The 19,932-nt window shown below is 51.0% G+C and overlaps 1 protein-coding gene across 1 annotated transcript in view; it reads left to right on the forward strand.

Moving 5' to 3' along the window:
- The window catches only part of OTOP1 (otopetrin 1), a 30,863-nt gene extending 11,293 nt beyond the window's left edge, over positions 1–19,570 (forward strand). Inside the window, exons 3-6 of the mRNA XM_012739686.2 lie at positions 5,029–5,087; positions 10,998–11,128; positions 14,279–15,207; positions 19,317–19,570. Of these exons, the coding sequence (XP_012595140.2) occupies positions 5,029–5,087; positions 10,998–11,128; positions 14,279–15,207; positions 19,317–19,487 (1,290 nt within the window). The 3' untranslated portion in view covers positions 19,488–19,570. The remainder of the gene's footprint in view (positions 1–5,028; positions 5,088–10,997; positions 11,129–14,278; positions 15,208–19,316) is intronic.
- The last annotated feature ends 362 nt before the right edge of the window (positions 19,571–19,932 follow it).

Here is a 19,932-nt window from a genome sequence, read left to right on the forward strand (position 1 = left end):
GGCATATGAACCCGCATCGCCGAGACAGCAGCACGCGGGGGCAGCACGAGCAGCCGCAGACTGCCCAGCGAGCCCCAGGGGGACTGGAGTCCGTCTCTGCGGCTCAGTTCTCCCTCCACTTCCACTGCAGAATGGGGCTCTGTGTCCCCTCGGCCACCTCTGTGGGGATGCTGGGAGGTAGAACATAGGACATAGAACATAGAAATTCTGCCAAGCCTGCCGAATCTACGGGAGAAGGATTGGAGGAATTTCTTTTTCTTGGTGTAACAGCTTTATTGAGATAGAATTCCCATGCCATGTGATTCACCCATTTAAAGTATACAGTTCAGTGGTTTAGATTGTTCATACATAGAGTTGCCCAAGTATTGCAACCATCAGTTTTAGAACATTTTTATCACCCCCAAAAGAAACCTCGTGCCATTGCAGGGTCATGGAAAGACTTTGCCCACTTGTGGATTAAAATCTTTTAGAAATGTATGAGGATGTTTTCCCTAGCAACGGTGAACTTGGTGTGGATTTGTGAAATAAGAAGTAAAGATTTGATAACTAGAATTTAAAAGTAGAGCTTAGAGTCAGAAAAATCTCATGGTTAAAAAGGATCCTGGGTGGGCCTCCAATGTAGCATCCATCCTTGGCAGGAATCCCTGGTAGTGGCTGTCGGAGCTAGGAGGGGATGCCCGTTGGTCTAATGACAAAAGGGATAGCTAGTATTTCTATGGCATGTTGGAGTGTACAAAGCACTTTTCACTTATCTCTCCATGTAATCCTTCTGACAGCTCCACAATAACAGGTGTTGGATGGTCACTCTCGTTTTCTTCTTTTGTATTGCATGGATTGGGCTGACGACATGGTGTTCTGATGTCCTGTACACAGCGCAGGTACACTGCTGTACACTGCTGCAGCTAGGCAAATTCACATACCTGGCATCATATCGCATAGCAGTTACCTTTATTTTTTGTTTGTTTGTTGCTGTTTTTGTGGTAAGAGCCCCTAGAATCTACTCTCTCAGCAAATTTCCCGTGTACAATACATTGGTAACTGCAGTCTTGTGTTGAGCACTAGTTTGGTAACAGTCCTTCTTGTGTACCTGCAGCTGTGTGTGCTTTGACCAGCATTTCCCATTTCATCTCCTCCAGCCACCATTCTACTCTTTGTTTCTATGTATTTGATTTAAAAAGGTTTTTTTTTGGATTCCACATAAAAGTGAGATCGCGCAATATTTTTCTTTCTGTGTCTGGCTCATTTCACTCAGCATAATGTCCTCTAGCTTGTCCTCCTTTTTGCAGAATGGCAGGGCCTGCCCTCATTTTTTTTAAGGAAAAAGTTGGAGCTCAGAGAAGACAAGTGACTATCTCAAAGTTGAGGCTGAGACACAATGAGTATTTTCTTCCTGACAAGTCACCCTGGAAGATCATGAACTTGTTCTAGTGATAAAGTCATTGCTCAGAATATTTTTGGGTTTCCAGTTTGAGAATGCCCTTTGAACACAGTTTTCCACCTTCATAAAGCCAATGATGCCATTTTTAAAACTCATCTTTTATCCAAAGTGATCATCAGTTTGTATACCTGGTCGACTTACCAGATGGCTCCAGATGACCTTAGAATGTTTCTTAAGGTCAAACACATTCTCACACGGTGCAGCTGTCCAGGACACGCCAGAGGAGCACAGAAGCAGTCATCGCAGTGGCAGCATGGTGGAGCAGGCTGAGGGCCTGCCGGGGATGGGCGGATCTGAAGGGGTGCCTTGCATTTGAAAGTTGTTGTGGGCTGAATTGTATCTCCCTCAAATTCTTATGCTTTCGCCCTGGTCCTCAGTACCTCAGAATGTGACTGTATTGGAGATAGGGCCCTTTAGATGCAATTGAGGTTAAATAAGGTCATCAGGGTGGCACTAATTCAATCTGGTGTTCTTGTAAGAAGAGGAGATTGGGACACAGACACTCACAGAGGGTGAGGACAGGTGAGGACAGGGAAGGATGTGGCTGTCTACAAGCCAAGGAGGGAGAGAGACCTCAGAAAGAACCAACCCTGACGGCATCTGATCCTGGACTTGCAGCCTCTGGAACTTTGAGAAGATGGGTTTTGTTATCAAAGCTGCCAGTCTGTGGCCCTTTGTTCTGGTAGCCTGAGCTGCCTGGTGTGAGAGTTAGCTGGCCATTCATTCCAGGGCAGCAAAATCCCGTGGTATTAGAGCCTATGGCAATATCAGAGACAATGTGGAAAGCTTTAGTGAGGCCAGAAAGAGCTGTATTCATTCATTCACTCACTCGTTTATTCACCCAGCCCACTTTTAAGTACTAGGCAAACGCTGTTCTCGCTATTAGGACACTAGAGTGTCATATGCAGTGTCAGCACAAGAGCAGGTGGTAACAACACTAGGCTCAGTGCTTTGAGCAACATGGCCCAGAGTGACAAGGGGGCACAAAGGAGGGCATTTGGGCAGCTTGGAGGGAGGGGTGGCCTTGCCAGGGAAGCGCCCCACAGCTGGCCGTGTAGGAGGGAGCAGCACAGGATCCGAGGCTACTGGAAGATGCGTCCGTGGGATGTGTGGCCCCATGCGTGACGGGGGGCACGTGGCCGTGGTGCAGAGGAGGCCAGGGTGGTGGGCGCAAGCTGGACCCACGGTTTGGTGGGGCTTGTGAGCTTGGACCTTGGTCCGACTGCCTGGCCCTGGCTCTGACCAGCAGTGCAACCTTCAGGAAGTTACTCAGCTTCTCTGAGCCTCCTGGGGACAGTCACAGTACCTACTTCAGAGGTTTGTTGTGAGGATTAAAGGTGCCGGTGTCTGGATAGCACTTTGCACAGGGCTGGGCTTGCAGCAAGCGCCACGCCAAGGCTGCCCGCCACCTAGGAGCCTCGGGTCCACCTGGAGGGCAGTGGGGAGCCATGAAGGCTTGAGGTGGATGAGTGACCTGGCAGAGGTGAATTTTCAGAATATCACTCTTATTTTGTGGGTTGGAGAGCTCTATCTTCCAAAATTAAGGCTTTTTTATTGGCTGGTCAATCAATTAATCATTCTGTACTTTTTGGACACTTACTACTGCATGCTTTTGCTACATTAGATGACTGGAGAATGAAAAAATTAGTTTTAAAAAACAAAACTGCATCAGATTCTGTTCCAAAAAATAGAGCATTTATTGATTTATTCTAAAATTGTGGTAATTGCTGTGAAAGCTGCAGATACCAGGATGGAGTGACTTTTGTTAGACCCGGACAGAATAGGGCTGGGAAGATCTGAGGAGACCTAGGCTTACACTCCGGAGATAATGGTTTCCGAGGACTTTCTACAACCCCTCATGCCTGTCCTGCTCTGATAAGGCATATGACCAGACATTGGTCAGGACTGCTGTAATTCAGAGATGTTTTCAGAAGAACACTTGCCCGGTAAAGACATTCCTACCGATGAATTGACAGCAACATTAGTGTGGAACCTCCGCAACCAATGAATGAAATAAAAGACCAGCCCAAATCCATTTTCTTCTTTGTCTAAAGCACTCAGCATTTGGTTTCTGGCCACTGGTGCAGAGTAACTGTTCGGTGGGTATTTCTTAGATGAACCTGACATATGTGACATAAACCGGTTTCAGGCTTCATGACAGACATGCCGCCAGCCCCGCACCCCCCGCAGGCATCCTCAAGCCATCGCGCACTGCTTTCTGCAAGCCGTGAGCCCCCACCTGCCCCACAGCTCAGCACTCGTGCGCTGCTGTCCCCACTGGGGTGGCGCCGAGCCGTGAGCCCCCACCTGCCCCACAGCTCAGCACTCGTGCGCTGCTGTCCCCACTGGGGTGGCGCTGAGCCGTGAGCCCCCACCTGCCCCACAGCTCAGCACTCGTGCGCTGCTGTCCCCACTGGGGTGGCGCTGAGCCGTGAGCCCCCACCTGCTCCACAGCTCAGCACTCGTGCGCTGCTGTCCCCACTGGGGTGGCGCTGAGCCGTGAGCCCCCACCTGCTCCACAGCTCAGCACTCGTGCGCTGCTGTCCCCACTGGGGTGGCGCTGAGCCGTGAGCCCCCACCTGCCCCACAGCTCAGCACTCGTGCGCTGCTGTCCCCACTGGGGTGGCGCTGAGCCGTGAGCCCCCACCTGCCCCACAGCTCAGCACTCGTGCGCTGCTGTCCCCACTGGGGTGGCGCTGAGCCGTGGGCCCCCACCTGCTCCACAGCTCAGCACTCGTGCGCTGCTGTCCCCACTGGGGTGGCGCTGAGCCGTGAGCCCCCACCTGCTCCACAGCTCAGCACTCGTGCGCTGCTGTCCCCACTGGGGTGGCGCTGAGCCGTGAGCCCCCACCTGCTCCACAGCTCAGCACTCGTGCGCTGCTGTCCCCACTGGGGTGGCGCTGAGCCGTGAGCCCCCACCTGCCCCACAGCTCAGCACTCGTGCGCTGCTGTCCCCACTGGGGTGGCGCTGAGCCGTGAGCCCCCACCTGCCCCACAGCTCAGCACTCGTGCGCTGCTGTCCCCACTGGGGTGGCGCCGAGCCGTGAGCCCCCACCTGCCCCACAGCTCAGCACTCGTGCGCTGCTGTCCCCACTGGGGTGGCGCTGAGCCGTGAGCCCCCACCTGCCCCACAGCTCAGCACCCGTGCGCTGCTGTCCCCACTGGGGTGGCGCTGAGCCGTGAGCCCCCACCTGCCCCACAGCTCAGCACTCGTGCGCTGCTGTCCCCACTGGGGTGGCGCTGAGCCGTGAGCCCCCACCTGCCCCACAGCTCAGCACCCGTGCGCTGCTGTCCCCACTGGGGTGGCGCCGAGCCGTGAGCCCCCACCTGCTCCACAGCTCAGCACCCGTGCGCTGCTGTCCCCACTGGGGTGGCGCCGAGCCGTGAGCCCCCACCTGCCCCACAGCTCAGCACTCGTGCGCTGCTGTCCCCGCTGGGGGTGGTGCTGCCTCCTGAGATGTGATGGGAGGTCACTGATGTCCCCAGCATTTCCCCGACCTTTTCTTTGAGTTTTATAGCTTCTCAGGTTTGCAAATATAATGATGATTTTCCCACTGACATATTTTTAATCTCTCTTTATTTCCATCTAGGTATTTTTCCTTTGGGGGCATGCAAAGGATATTATCCAGTCTTTCAAAACACTAGAAAGGTAAAAGTTGTGGGTGATTGCTTATATGTTGAATTTGTTGTTTCATTTAGAACAAACAAAGCTCATTCCTGCCATCCTTCTTGGGTTATAAAATCTGAGACCAACTGTGCACTCGGCTCTGACGGCAAAGCCCTCACTCGTGGCTGCGAGAGGAGGCTCTCCGCCTTCGCCCTTCCTGGGGCTCGCCCTGGAAGTGGCATGGTGTGGGTTTGAATCTTGGATTTCAGCTCTTCATCGTAGACACTTCCCCTCTAGGACCCCCAGTCTCCTCATCCGAAAAATGGAGACAAAGGGAAGACAGCACAATTTCTTTTTTAAGCTTTATAGGTGCCTGGTCGAGACAGTCTCTTCAAAACAAAGGTCAGATTAACAAGAGAAAAACCAGCAGAAGTTTATTGAAATATCCTGTACCCATCATGTCAGCAGCGTCTCTCTCAAGGCAGTGGGTTAAAGAGTATTTTGAACAAAGATTTGCTAGGCATCCTATAATGACAAGACTAAGGCAAGTTTGCGCTCAGATTCCCCTATCCCTGCTAGAGCCAGTTTCTGAGCTGATAAGAACCCAGAACTGTGCCGGCGAGGACAGCACTCACATCTCCGTCCCGGGCCAGGGAGGAAGAGAGGCTCTGGCCTGCCGTCAGGCAAGCACGGCAGGGGCAGCGGCCTCTTCTGGTTTCCTTCAGAGACAGTGATGTGGCTGCCTCTGAGGACAGACGAGGTAGCTGGCGACAGCATCACAGAACAGGCCCTCGGGAAGTGCCGGGTCTGTCACTGTCTCTGTCCCCTGTGCTCTCAGGTGACTGTGAGGCTCAAAGGAGAGAATCCACAGGATAACAGGGTGACTGACCTAAATACAAGGCATCATTGTCCCGTGAGAAAGCACTGTGTGCACACACTGATAATCAGCATTGTATGGAAGGGTCTCTCATCACATAAACTCTTAAAGAGGAACAAAAAACTCCCCAGTACCACTTAAAATGACAACTGATATTTAAAAGACGAATTTATGTATGACCACTGGATGGAATTGTCTCAGTTGACCACTGAAATAGAAACAGATTCCAGCAACTTTATTAGGCAAAAAGGGTCCATGTCAGCCAGCATTTGGACACCTTTTGAGGCCCGACTGTGAGCAGGGCTTGCTGCCGGCACCACTGGTATGTGTGGTGATGGTGACGCAGGTATCCTCAGCGGTGTGAGTGGCATCCTGCAGGTGGCACTGGGCAGCCTGTGGCGTCCTTGGCAGTGACCTTTTACCCCAGTCCTACTAATACCAGAAGCCCTGCTGCTGGCTCAAGGGGAGCAAGGGAAGAGCTAGAAGTGAGTGCTAAAGCTGTGCCTGGCAGGGGTGGACAATGGACAAATGAGGACCCCCCACCCCCAAATAACTTCAATTGTCCCTTAGAGCTGGATGAAGACTTCCACGTTCATCCATCACCCCATTCAATTCATACACAAGCTCTAGTCCTCGTTAAACAGATGGGCAGCAGGCTCCAGCAGGGTGAGACTTGCCCCAGGTTGCCAGAGTGCCAGTGTCAGGCCTGACGTTTCCATTCTGGGCTGTCCCCTCTCGGCGCTGGGGAGTGAGGAGTGTGTGTGCCCCCCTGCTCTCCCTCCAGCCCTGGGGCAGGGCTCCAGCGGCAGCTTGTGGATGACTTTGGCTGGTTTTGTCCCAGTCATGGGTTTCATTTCATCTGCTCCATAAGGTTATTCTTTAGAAACTGTTCTTTTTTTCCTGATAAACTTGTGAGGCTACAGTAGAATTTAAGAATCCCTGTGATGACTCTGTTATGAACTGGATGTTCATTCCTCTCCTACCCCCATTCACATGGTGAAGTCCTGACCTCCAAAGGAATCGCATTTGGAGGTGAGGCCTTTGAGAGTTGACTGGGTTTAGATAGGTCATGAGGGTGGTGCCTCCATGGTAGCTTTAGTACTCTTATAAGAAGAGGAAGAGACACCAGATCTCTCTCTCTGTCTCTCTCTCTGTCTCTGTCTCTCTCTGTCTCTGTGTCTCTCTGTCTGTCTCTGTCTGTCTCTGTCTGTCTGTCTGTCTGTCTCTCTCTCTCTCAAAGAGAAGATCTTGGCTCAAAGCCCAAGATCAAGATGCAGCAAGGCTGGTGTGTGGTGAGGGCTCTCTCCCTGGCTTGCCGACGGCTACCTTCTCACTGTTCTCGCTGGCGGACAGAGAGCGAGCTCTGGTGTGTCTTTCTCTTCTTCATAAAGCTACCAGTTCCATTGGATCAGAGCCCCTCTTTATGACCTCGTTTAACCTTAGTTACCTCCTTGAAGACTCTATCTCCTTATACAGTCACATTGGGGATTAGAGTTTCAACATGAATTTGGAGCAGGAAGTGGGGACATAATTCTGTCCCTGACACCTATCATTAGATATTTAATTTGTCTGAAAGTGTTTGTTGTTATTATAAGTAGTACTGTGGTGAACATCTTCAGTCAAAAATATTTTTGAACATCTTATTATTTTCTTGGGTTAAATTCCTAGAAGTAGAATTGTTAGGATGAAGGGTGAGATTTTGTCCCCAAATGCGAGTGAGCAGATTGTCCCCAGAACTCCTGCCGAATCATATTAACTCTCCCATTAAAAAGCACTTCCATTTACATGCTGCTCATGAGGTTCTCTTGCATAGCAACCCTGTCAGTCGGTAACAATATGTATGATCATGATTCTCATTTAGCCGATGAGGAAACTGAGGCTCAGAGAAATGAGGCAAATGCCCAGGCCAGGCAGCCTTTGTGGGACCTGAATGCTGATGGTGACTGTGGTAGCTGCCAGCTGGGTGAAGTCCTTCTCTGTGCTTGGCCGCTAACTTAATCAAAGCCTCAGGACTCATGGGTCCATTTCCCTCCAAGTGCGGGAATCTGCGGCCTTGCCGTTGGGTCAGCAGCTCCCAGCACAGGTGGCTTCTGAGCCCGTGGATTGTAGCCAGAGCAAACTGACATGTGCTGTGTCAAGTACCCCAGATTTGGGGGACTAGAATGAAAACAGAGAGTAAAATATCTCAATAATAATTATTTTGAGATTACTATATGTTGACATAACATATTAGATGAATTGGTTTAACAAAATATTATTAAGATTATTTTCACCTGTTCCTTTTTATGATTTTAGAAATGTAACTACTAGAAAATTTAAAATTATATAGGGGGCTCCCATCTGTGTCCTGCATTCGCGTCTCACCAGACAGCCTGCTCTAGGCTGCGCACGACGCTCCCTCCAGGACCCTGCGTCTGAGGGGCCGTGGGGCTGGCCTGGGCTGGCCTTGGCCTCGCGTGGTGCGTGTGGGAGATGAGTCTGTCTCTGCTCTGGGCCTCCTTCCAAAACTGGAGACTGAACGGTTTGAGCCAGATGAGGGTTTAGTTTCATTTATCTTGTTTTGTTTCTAGGGCAAAGTGTTCAACATTTTTTAATTACTTACTACCTTTAGATTTTAGATTGAGACTTTTCTAGAAAAATCAGATTTAGCAATCCCAAAAGAGCATGGCAACAAAGGGTGAGAGCTGGGTCCAGGTTGCACCCTGTAGGTGGGGGCTGGGCCCTCCATTTGCCACAGTCCCCACTACTCCCTAGTGTCCTCTAGACCTGCTTTATTCATTGACATTTCCTGCCAGGCTCCGAAGGCTTCCGAACTTGCCACCCCTGGACTTACTGTTATTTTCTGATCTTTTGAGCCACCATTCCACTCTCCCACACTTTCAGTACATACAGACCATTTTCTCCTCATCTGAGAATTTCCTTTGCTGGTTTGAGTCCTTTTCTTGTCCCAGAGGCAAGGTTCAGAGGGACAAGGGCTCTAAAAGTAGAGCCGGAAACATGAATTGAGATCAGAAATGGCTCATGGAAGCCTCGCCTTCGTTGAGGTCTTGGGCTATTGGATGCAGGTGTGGGAAAGGCCGCGGCACACGGGCAAGGACACCTGACCTCAGCCGTAGGGCAGGAGGCTGCCAGCTCGCAGAGAGCTTGCTCGGCAGAGCAGTTTGCAGCTGTGGGTGGCATCGCCTACCTCCTTGAGTGCCGTGCGCCTGGGATTGGACAATGCCATTGGGACCAGGAAAAAGGAGAGAAGAAAGGGGGGCTGTGTACATTATGACTAAAAGAAAAGCCAGCCAGTCGGAGGCCAACGGCATTGTCTGCGTTTGTCAAAGGCTCTATAGAACGCCGCCCAGACGCCTCGGGGAAGGCTGGCGTGACCTATAGCAACCGGGCAACCTCAGGGGCAAACAGATGGGCAAACACCTGCCCGGACACCCCGGGATTCTGTTTCTTTCTCCAGTTGTGCCTGGACATTATGCAGCTGCCAAAGGAAGTCAGGGTTCAAATGAGGCAGGTTTTGCCCACAGTGGCCCATGGGGGCCCCAGCAGGGCCAGCTGGGGAGATTCGGAGCAGAGGCGGGGTCAGGGCCGAGGACACAGATGCATCGTTTTCCCTGTAGGTGGGTCGTGGACAGGTGGCCCCTCAGTGGGCAGGGAGGGAGCATGCTTCCTCGGGGCCCTGCTCTCTGACTCAGGAGTGATCAGCCCCACAGAAAGTTTTAAAGAATATCTCTCTCAAGTCACCCGCGTTTGCTGTGCCTGCTCCGTGCAAGGCACACTGCCAAGTGCCCTGAAAGCCACCACAACCTGCGAGCATGGGAGCACTTGGAGCAGTAGTGACTGCATGGAAGCCACATTCCCCACAGGCCTCTCCTCTGCTGCCCAGAGTCCAGTGTCCACCTCCGACTTAGTCCCCCTTCCCACCTTCTGCTGTAGGAGACCCTGTGGTGTAGAGGCAGTGGCTGCATGGAAGCCACATTCCCCACGGGCCTCTCCTCTGCTGCCCAGAGTCCAGTGTCCACCTCCGACTTAGTCCCCCTTCCCACCTTCTGCTGTAGGAGACCCTGTGGTGTAGAGGCAGTGGCTGCATGGAAGCCACATTCCCCACGGGCCTCTCCTCTGCTGCCCAGAGTCCAGTGTCCACCTCCGACTTAGTCCCCCTTCCCACCTTCTGCTGTAGGAGACCCTGTGGTGTAGAGGCAAGAGCAGGACGCAACTCGGAACAGAATAGCACTGCTGCTAACTGACTCTTCAAACCCCAGTGTGGCTGCTTCTCTATGTGTCACCATGAACTAATTTCTGAACTTATCTGAGACTCCAGCAGCTCAACAGTGCCGTCTCAGAGCAGACTCTTTCTAGGTTTCTACTATGCCATCCTTTGTGAGTGGGGGCTTCAGCCCATGCTGGTGGCCTCATGATCATACGACAGCTGCCACAACTCCAGCCTTCATGTCTGCATTCAAGGTTAGAAAAAAAAGGGAAAGGGACCATAGCAGACCTTTTTCATTCTTATCTTTTTCATCAAGAAAGCAAAAGCTTTTCAGTGATGTCCAGCAGACTCCATTTCATATGCCACTGGCCAGAATGACCACGCCTGGCTGCAGAGGAGTCTCTGTGTCTTTAGAGGCAGGTGATAAGGCAGAGTGGGTGTATGATGATGCTTGGATTGCCCACCTAATAGTAGGGGGTACGCACTCTTCACATTTCCAGTATCACTCATCTTTCCCTCATTGTTCTCTCTTCTTCCGTTCTGGAAAAAGGGTTTGGGGTATGGTGGGGCTGGCCACCTGCTTTTAGTACATTTTCATTCCTGTAGCCCCGCTTCTGAGACCCAGCTTCTTTGGTGTCCAATAGACAATGAGTAGAGTACTGGCAAGTTCAAGATTAAGCGGAATGCCAAGACTGTGGTTTTGGAAGATCCCATGGCAGTGCCCCTCCCAGGCAGATAGGGGATCCTCCCAGAGTCTGAGCTGCCAGGTAAAACCAGAATCGCGCTGAAAAGGGTATGTGTGTGTCTCACACCGTGGGCTTGGAGTTTTCCCAGAGTCACTCAGGAACTGAGTCCTTGTCTTTTTTAGGTTTGGGGTGATCCACTCAGTGTTCACCAACCTGCTTCTGTGGGCCAATGGTGTCCTTAATGAGTCGAAGCATCAGCTCAATGAGCACAAGGAACGACTCATCACTCTGGGGTTTGGGAACATAACGACAGGTGAGTGGTGCAGAAGGTGAGTGGCCCTTCCACCGTGTCGGGACGTCACGGAGCCCTGCAGAGGCCCCAGTGCTCACAGACGGGGCGGCAGGGTCCAAGGCACTGCAGGTCCCCCGTCTCGGCATGGGCCAGACAGTCCCCGGTTATTGAAAGTCTTACAAAACCTCCCCTAGTCTCTCCGCCTGCCTCATAAGCAGTGTGCACTGAGCATAATTGCTGGTTTCCTCCACGCTGCGGGACTTGTAGGGGGCTGTCATTTCGAAGGCCATCCTCGTGGTCCAGTTTGCTGCAGAAATAAATGTCTTTGTTTTCAACGTTGAAAGATTGATGGTCATTTCTGTTTGTGTTTCTGATTAAATCTCTATTTCCCGTTCTATTAAAAGTATGACTTTAAAAAATTCATAGAAATCTGATGGGAGGTTGTGGCCAATTGGCTGTGACTTGTAAGTTTGACCCGTCTGATTCTCGTTCCTATTTGAGAGCCTGTAGCTCTCATCTTTATATATATATATTTTAACAAAATTCTTTAGCATTTATGCTATGTTACTTGTATATTGGAACATCCAGTTTGACGGGATTGTCGGGTAGAGGAAAGTGGAGTCCCAAGTTTGTTCCTGGCACATACTAGCTGCGTGCCCTTTTGTTCAACCTCTCCGAGCCTCCCTCTTCTCATTTGCGAAACGAGGAGGCCTGAGCCTTGTGCTTGCTAACGTCCCTTCCACCTTTGATGTGCCCCAGTCTATGCTCACTGTGTAGCCCTGGGCCGTGCTATAGAGCAGCTTTGAACCCGTTTCCTCGTTGGTGGAGTGGAGACGATGAAATCAGGGGCATGTACTGTGTTTCCTCACCACCCCCAGCTAGCAGCCCACCCTTGGGGAGGTCTTTCTCGCTCTTTGGGCCTCATCTCCTCCCCGGTCTCAATACCAGTAACAGCAGTGACAACAAAAACAAAAGCAAGCTTTTATTAAGCATTTGCTGAGTGGCCAACACTGTCCGCAGCAGCTTCCATTGGCTCATTTAATTCCTGTCCCCGTACTCCGAGGTAGGCGATGTTAACCTCATCATATGGACGAAACCGTCAAGCCACAGAGAAGTAAGTAGCCCAAGGTCACACAGTGACCGTGAAGTTGTGCCAGGATATGAATCCTACAATCTGGCTCCAAGATTGTGAAAGATATGATTAGATTAATTCACTAAAAAAGGACTCCATCAGTTCTAATGTTCTGTTAATGTGAAATTTTTTTCCTGATTTCTCCTACATAATACTGTGTTGAGTTACAGGGGTCGGGAAACTCCTTAAAAATTGCAAATTGCATAGTGCTCTGCAAAAGGGAGGGTCATTAATGTTACTGTAAAGCTTTTCCATCTGATTTATGAGTAGTATATATATATGTGTATATATATATATCATAAATTAAAACAATGACAAAGTATAAAGAAACAATCCACAATAATACCTACCCAGAAATACAGTAAATGCCATTAACATTTGGCTATTTCTTTGTAATGTGCTATTTATTTATTTATAGTTGATTTTATACTGTATATATTCAATCTGTTTTTGACTCCAGACTTAAATAAGAAATAGATTTTGCATTGTAACACAAATACACACATACCTGTGTGTATGTATATATCATGAAATAATACTTAATCTTACTATTTCAAGGACAGTCTCAAATTTTTATTGTATTCAATTCCATTCCATTCTATCCTATTTTATTCCATTGCAAATTTATTCTGTTAAAAAAATGTTGGTTGCTACCCTCTAAACTGATTTTATAACCTGGTACTGGGTTGTGAACTGTACTTAAAAAAATACTGGATATGTAATTTGTTCTTACTTTTTTCCATTTTCATTCAACATGAATACTTTCCTATATCATTAAAATACATCTTGATTATAATTTTTAATGCCTACTTACTATTCCATTGTATGGATGTACTAAAACTCACTTAATATCTAAATTGTTAGACACTGAGGTGTTTTTCTCTCCTTCCCTGCTCCCTCCCTCCCCCCCCCTCTCTCTCTCTCTCTCTCTCTCACACACACACACACACACACACACAATTTTACCTAACTTGTTGATTACATTTTTTACTTATCCCGTAGAACAGAAGACTACATTGGGATGATGACTATATCTATGCCACCTTTAATGCTCTACTTACACATTTCATTGTTTACTTACAGCGCTTTTCCTCTTGTTATGAAATGGTCCTTCGTGCTGTTGCCGGGTTGTTTTCTAGAAGGTGGTGCACATTTGCATGCCCTCACTGGTGTTGGAGAGTGCTGGTCTCCTGCCATGTCTGCTTGCGTTGGAGAGCCTTAAGAGGCAATTCTTTGCTGATTAGAAGGGGCATTTCCCCCACAAAGTATTTTTTTTTAAAGTGAGTCTTTCTCTGTCGCCCTGGGAAAGTGCAGTGGTGTCATCACAGCTCACTGTAACCTCCAACTCTCACGCTCAAGTGATCCTCCTGCCTCAGCCTCCTGAGTAGCTGGGACTACAGGCGCCACCATACCTGGCTAATTTTTTTGGTAGAGATGGGGTCTCACTCTTACTCAGGCTGGTCTCAGACTCCTGAGCTCAGGTGATCCTCCCACCTTGGCCTCCAAGAGTGCCAGATTACAGCTGTGAGCCACCACGCCCGGCCCCCCACAAAGTATTTTAAAAATAAGTGTAAAAATCACAGACATAAATCATATTCATAGAGAAAATTTAGAAAATACTGGGAAGCAAAACCTACAATAGAAGAAAATCTAGAAGAAAATAAAAATCATCTGTCAGTTTTCTACCCAGAGATAACCATCGTTAACATTTAAGTTTATGTCCTTCCAGATTTTTTCTATGTCTGTCTATATATTACTATATCTATTATCTACATATCCCTTTTTTAATAAAAAAGGAGTCATAGTCTTTATCCTCTTTGGCAATCTGCCAAATAAATATGATTTATGTGATGAATACCCTTTTGGGGATATTCATGGCTATCAGTTTAGCCATGCTACCAAACGTGGTGATAAGCCATGAAATAAAGCTAGTAATCTGGTGGGAAGACCCACACACGAGTCCACAGTGGAAATATTTCTCTGTGTTGTCCACTCACCCCCTGCACGTGCTAATCCTTCCTGTGATCTCCTGCCCTCAGCCTTAGACGACCACACCCCGCAGTGCAACTGCAGCCCCCTGCCTCTCTGCTCGGCCATCTCCCACGGGATCTACTACCTGAGCCCCTTCAACATCGAGTATCAGATCCTGGCTTCCACGATGCTCTATGTCTTGTGGAAAAACATAGGGCGCAAGGTTGACAACCATCAGCACCAGAAAATGCAGCTCACGTCCAGCGGGGTCGTGGTGGGCGCGGCCCTGGGCCTGACTGCGCTGGCCGCCACCATCGGGGTGGTCGTGGTGTACCTGATTCGGATCGGGCGCTCCAAAACCAAGAGCGAGTCAGCACTCATCATGTTCTACCTGTATGCCATCGTCTTGCTGATGCTCATGGGGGCTGCAGGGCTGGTTGGAATCCGGATTTACAGGATGGATGAGAAATCACTAGATGAGTCCAAAAACCCGGCCCGCAAACTGGACTCCGACCTCTTGGTGGGCACTGCCTCGGGCTCCTGGCTCATCTCCTGGGGCTCGATCTTGGCCATCCTCTGTGCCGAGGATCGCCCGCCCTACACCTGGTACAGCCTGCCCTACTCCGTCCTGGTGATTGTGGAGAAATACGTCCAGAACCTCTTCATCATCGAGTCTGCCCACCGAGGGCCTGAGACGCTCTCCGAGGACATCCGGACTCTTCGGGTGGTCACAGTCTGCAATGGCAGCGCGTCTGGCCTGGCTTCTTCCTGCCTCGAGGCTGGAGGTGTGGCCCGAGACCAGCCTCCCCGGGGTGGACACTCGCCACGCGCAGCCAGTGGGGACGCGTGTCTGGGAGGGGGCTCTGGGGAGGAAGAAGAGGAGAGTGGCTCGGGAGGGCCCCCGAGCCCAGCCTGCTGTCTCCGCTCCTTACAGGGCACCGCCAAACGGAGAGTCTTGAGGAATGTTGCAGCCTTTTTGTTCCTCTGCAATATTTCGGTAATCTGCATCAAGTTATTGGTATTATTTTTAAGTCAACTAATCTATTTTCCTTGCCCTTTTCAAATAAGGAATGGAGGCAGCTTGTGATAAAAATACTGTAAATATCAGGTTAGAAAATGAGGCTGGAAAGTAGACCTACATTCTACAAATTCATCCACAAGCCCCACTGTGTACCGGGGCTGGGCTGGGCACTCAGTATTAAAGGTGAGAAGACTTAGTCTCTCTCCTCGGAAAGGTCACAGTATAGTGGAGGAGGGGCCAAGGAGATTGCAGGACACGTGCTGAGACAGGGTATGTGCCAGCTGTCCTGGAGGCAGGGATCCAGAGGGACTTCAGTGGTGGGGCGTGCTTGAGGTGAGGCTCAGCACAAATCAGGAGTCATTTCAGCTGCGATGGAGAATGTGGTCAGCAGTGTCTTCAGTCTTAATGACATCTCATTATCTCAGAAGAATTCCAGAGGCTGGCTGCTTGGTGGTGGCCTGGCAGCTGCACCAGGTCATCAGGCACCCAAGCACTGTTTGTCCTTCTACTCAGTCATGCTTGGTGTGGTGCTTGTTGCCACATGGTCATAAGATGGCTGTAGCAGCTCCAGGCATCATGTCTGAGGCAGGAAGTAGGGGGCACCCTAGCTGCAAGGGAGGCTGGGATGTGAATGGTGTGCTTTCCAGCCTCTAGGTGGGAGGCAGTAAGGGTGTATACTCAGTGAAGGTGTATACTCAGTCACTCATCCAATGTTGTCTGCATCAGCAAGGAATGATTGGAAGTTCACTAGGTGGTCAAGGCAGGGAAAAGCGTTTCGGGCAGAGGGTACACCTTGTGTGATTATGGCATGCTTTGGAGCGGCACGTAGTTGAGCCTGAATTTCACACGTGTTGAGCAGAACGGTCGAGCGGCAAGAGGAGAGAGTGCCAGTAGAGGGCTCTGGCTTGAGCAGGCTCCGAGGCCTGGCTGGAGGCTGTTCTTTGTTTTGAGGGCAGGAGAGGGCCCTGTCAGCTCGGCCCGCTTGCGGGCAGAGCGGGAGCGCTGGAGGCAGGCTCTGGGACAGAGGCCCAGGCGGGAAAGGGCAGAACTGGAGCGGGGCAGGTGCTGAGGGAGTGGAGAGCAGAAAAAGGAACACAGCATCGTGTGCTGTCGGGGACTTCCTGGAGACACGTAGAGTAAGGGTGGCAGGGGTGGTGAAAAGGACAAGCAGACTTTGGTGTCACACAGGCCTCTGCAGGGACCGTGGCTGGCGAGAAATGCCCTGTCCACGGAGGTGCCCACCCATCATTCAGGGTGAAGTCGGCTCTGCCACCGCCTCCGTGTGACCAGGTGTCCTCCTGTTACCCTGTTAGCTCAGAGGCTTTTGAGCTTTCTCCCCCTAATTTCAGCTGGCACATGCCCAGGGCTGCAACTTGCCTAAAGCTTAGGAGGGTCCCTCTGAGCCAGAAGCGCCATGTGTCCGCAAAACAACTCTGATTCTTTCCCTCCTTTTTTCTCCTTTCCCCTCCCGCCTTCCATTCCCTAAAATGCACCCACTGAGTACCCGGGGGGGTCAGACCCAGCTGTGAGTGATGAGGGTGCAGCAGGGACCGCGGTCTCTGGTCTGCCTCCTATGTCCCTACAAATCAGGGGACAGAATAAAGCCCACCGAGGCCCTGCTGCTAAGTGGAGGCGTGTGGCTCAGAGAGAAGGTCTCTCTGAAGTGGCGGCGTCAGGCGGGCGTGGGGGTGGGGGTGGGCATGGGGGTGAGGGTGGGGGTGGGGTGGGCATGGGGGTGGGCGTGGGGGTGGGGGTGGGCGTGGGGGTGAGGGTGGGGGTGGGGGTGGGCGTGGGGGTGAGGGTGGGGGTGGGGGCTGGCCACTCGGGCCCTGGGCAGTGGAGGTGGGAGTGCGCTGGTCTGGCGTGAGGAAGAGGAGGAAGGGCTGCGTGGCTGGCGTGAGTGGTGGGAAAGAAACAGGTGGTCAGGACTCTGCTGACAGAGGGCTTTATAGTCCCACAGGGGACAGTGGGTTCTATTTTAAGTGTTCTGGGAAAACTCTGGGGTTCAATCAGGGGAGAGACATGATCTAGTGTCCATAGAAGCTAGGTGGCCGCTGCATAAAGGATGTCCTACGGGGGCAGTGGTGCGGGCAGGGAGACCAGGTGTGGCCACCGCGATGGCCCAGGTGAGAGAGGGCCGCCTGGACAGGTGGAGACGCAGAGACGGGAGGGGCTGAAGCTATTGCTGTGGAGGCGCGTGGTTGCAGGGGGGCAGGTGGCAGGGACAATGTTCCTGACAGTGAGAGGGAAACAGGCCAACACTGGCACCGTGATGGAGCACCTGGGAGGAGGCTGTTGCAGCTAAGATATGGGGAAGGTGGGCTGAGTTCGAGACACCCAAGTTGCCAGTGGAAAACAAACTTGGAATTCTTGAAGCTAGTCCAGGCTGGGGATTTAGACTGGGAAGTCACAGGCCTGTAGCTGGTGTTTACCACGAGGGACTTGGTGAGAGCTCCGGGGACCTGTGTGCAGAGGAGAGCAGGGACCCAGGCATGAGCCCTGGTGCCGGCCACGTCAAGAGGCTGACCAAGGGAAGACAGCAAAGGAGATGGAAGAACTGGTGGCAGTGACAGGGGACAGCCCTCTAGAGTCGCGCAGCCAGTGAGCACAGTGGAGTAAGAACGCAGTCATCCCCCGGGATTCGAGGGGTGTCTGTTTCATGCTCCCCGTGGATATGGGAATGCATGGATGCTCAAGTCCTTTATATCACATGGGGTAGTATTTGCATATAACTACACACATCCACCCACATGCTTGGAACCGTCTCTAGGTTATGATATCTAACACAGAGTAACTGCCGTGTAAACGGTTGTACACTGTACTGTCTAGGGCATAATGACAAGAAACAACATCTGTGCGTGTTCAGCACAGACACAATCATCCATTCTACTTTCGACCCACGGCTGACTGGATCCGAAGGTGCCCTGGCCGCAGAGGGCCAGCTGCGCGTAGTGGGAGTGCTGTGTGGAGGAGCTAGTGAAGGCCACGCGTGTCAGCGAGCTATTGTTGTTTCAGAACTTACCCCCAAACTTAGCAACTTAAAACAACATACATTTATTTTTTCATAGTTTCTTTGAGTCACGGATCCAAGGACAGCTTAGCTGGGTGTCTCTGCTCAGGGCCGTGCCCCAGCTGCAGCCTGGCGGCAGGGCTGCTGGCATTCCAAGGCTTGACTTTGAAAGCAGGGATCTGTTTCCAAACTCACTCCATGGTTGTGGGCAGGATTCAGCAGGGTTGTTGGACTGAGGGCCTGAGTTCCTCGGACTGTTCCTGAGACTCCTTCAGCTCTCTGGCCTGTGGTCTCTCTGTGGGGCGATTTGTCACATGGCAGTTGGCCTCCTCTCTTGGGAGAGAGGACGAGCAGGATGGACACCAGATCCTTCAGTGCCCTGATCGCAGAAGAGACTCCCGTGACTTTTGCCATATCTCGTGTGTTCGAAGCAAATCACTAGGTTCAGCCCAACTCAAGGGGAGGGGACTCCACAAGAGAGTGACTTGAGGAGCTGGGGACCTGGGAGGGACATCCTAGAGGCTGTCAGCCATGGTGTGGCAGTGGAGAAAGCTGTAGAAGTGGCAGCCCGAGGGAGAAGTGGGCCCAAGACCAGTCCCCGAGGAGCCTGACAACTGAAGGGCTAGCAGAAGGGGAGGCATCTGGGACAGAGAAGAGGCTGAGAAAGGACAGTAAGTCCCACGAGCAACACAAGTATAATAATAGGTTATTGCTTTAAGTTTCACAAACTTAGTTTTCATCCTAGCCCTCTCTACAGGTACTAGTATTCCATCTTACAGATGAGAAAACTGAGGCTCAGTGAGGATGGTAGGGATGGAGAGAATTGAATGGGTTCAGAAGCATTCATTCAGGACAGATTGCAAGGAGGGGTGGGTGAGGAAGAGAGGTTCATGGCAGGCTCATGGATTAGATGGTTTCCATAGAGATGAAAATGCTGTGCAGAGTCTCCTTATCACTAGGACAGGTGTGACTCAGTTTCTATGAGTCCAGATAGTGGTGCCCGGGATCCGAGTGGGGCCTCCTAGACGGCTTGGAAGCTGCTCGCCGTGATAGGCCATTTTCTCTTCTCTTGCAGCTTTGGATACCTCCCGCCTTTGGCTGTCGCCCTGAGTATGACAACGGATTGGAGGAAATTGTCTTTGGCTTTGAACCTTGGATAATTGTGGTCAACCTGGCCATGCCTTTTTCTATTTTCTACCGAATGCATGCAGCTGCCTCCCTCTTTGAGGTCTATTGTAAGATATAATCTGGGTCCACAAGAGACTGAGGAATGAGTGAACGAGAGAGTTCACTGGAGCCACCTGGGAAAGGCGAGGCCACCTGGGCAAATACTGCTTTACAAATATGAGAAGGGCCACCCTTTGTCTGCAAAGACTGTTTCCTGTGGCTGGAGTTGCCCATCACCCTTGACAAATGTAAACAGGTCAGATCAGAGTCAGGAGGTGAGAGCTGCCCTTGGTTAGTTCATTCTAATCAAACCCAAATTACTTTATCATGTTTTAAATGAGCCACTCTGTTTTAGGAGAATGTGATTCTAGGTTTGTAAAAAGATTTATCCAGTTTGTTTTGCATAAAAATCATTTTCTGTTTATGATGTATTGTGTGACTCCATACATTTCCCTGACCGTCTGCATAGTAATCACTCTTAAACTTTACCCTTCTCAGAGCTGATGAAGGTCGGTATAGTCACA

Source organism: Microcebus murinus, chromosome 16 (genome assembly GCF_040939455.1).
Source record: "Microcebus murinus isolate Inina chromosome 16, M.murinus_Inina_mat1.0, whole genome shotgun sequence".
Lineage (NCBI taxonomy): Eukaryota > Metazoa > Chordata > Mammalia > Primates > Cheirogaleidae > Microcebus > Microcebus murinus.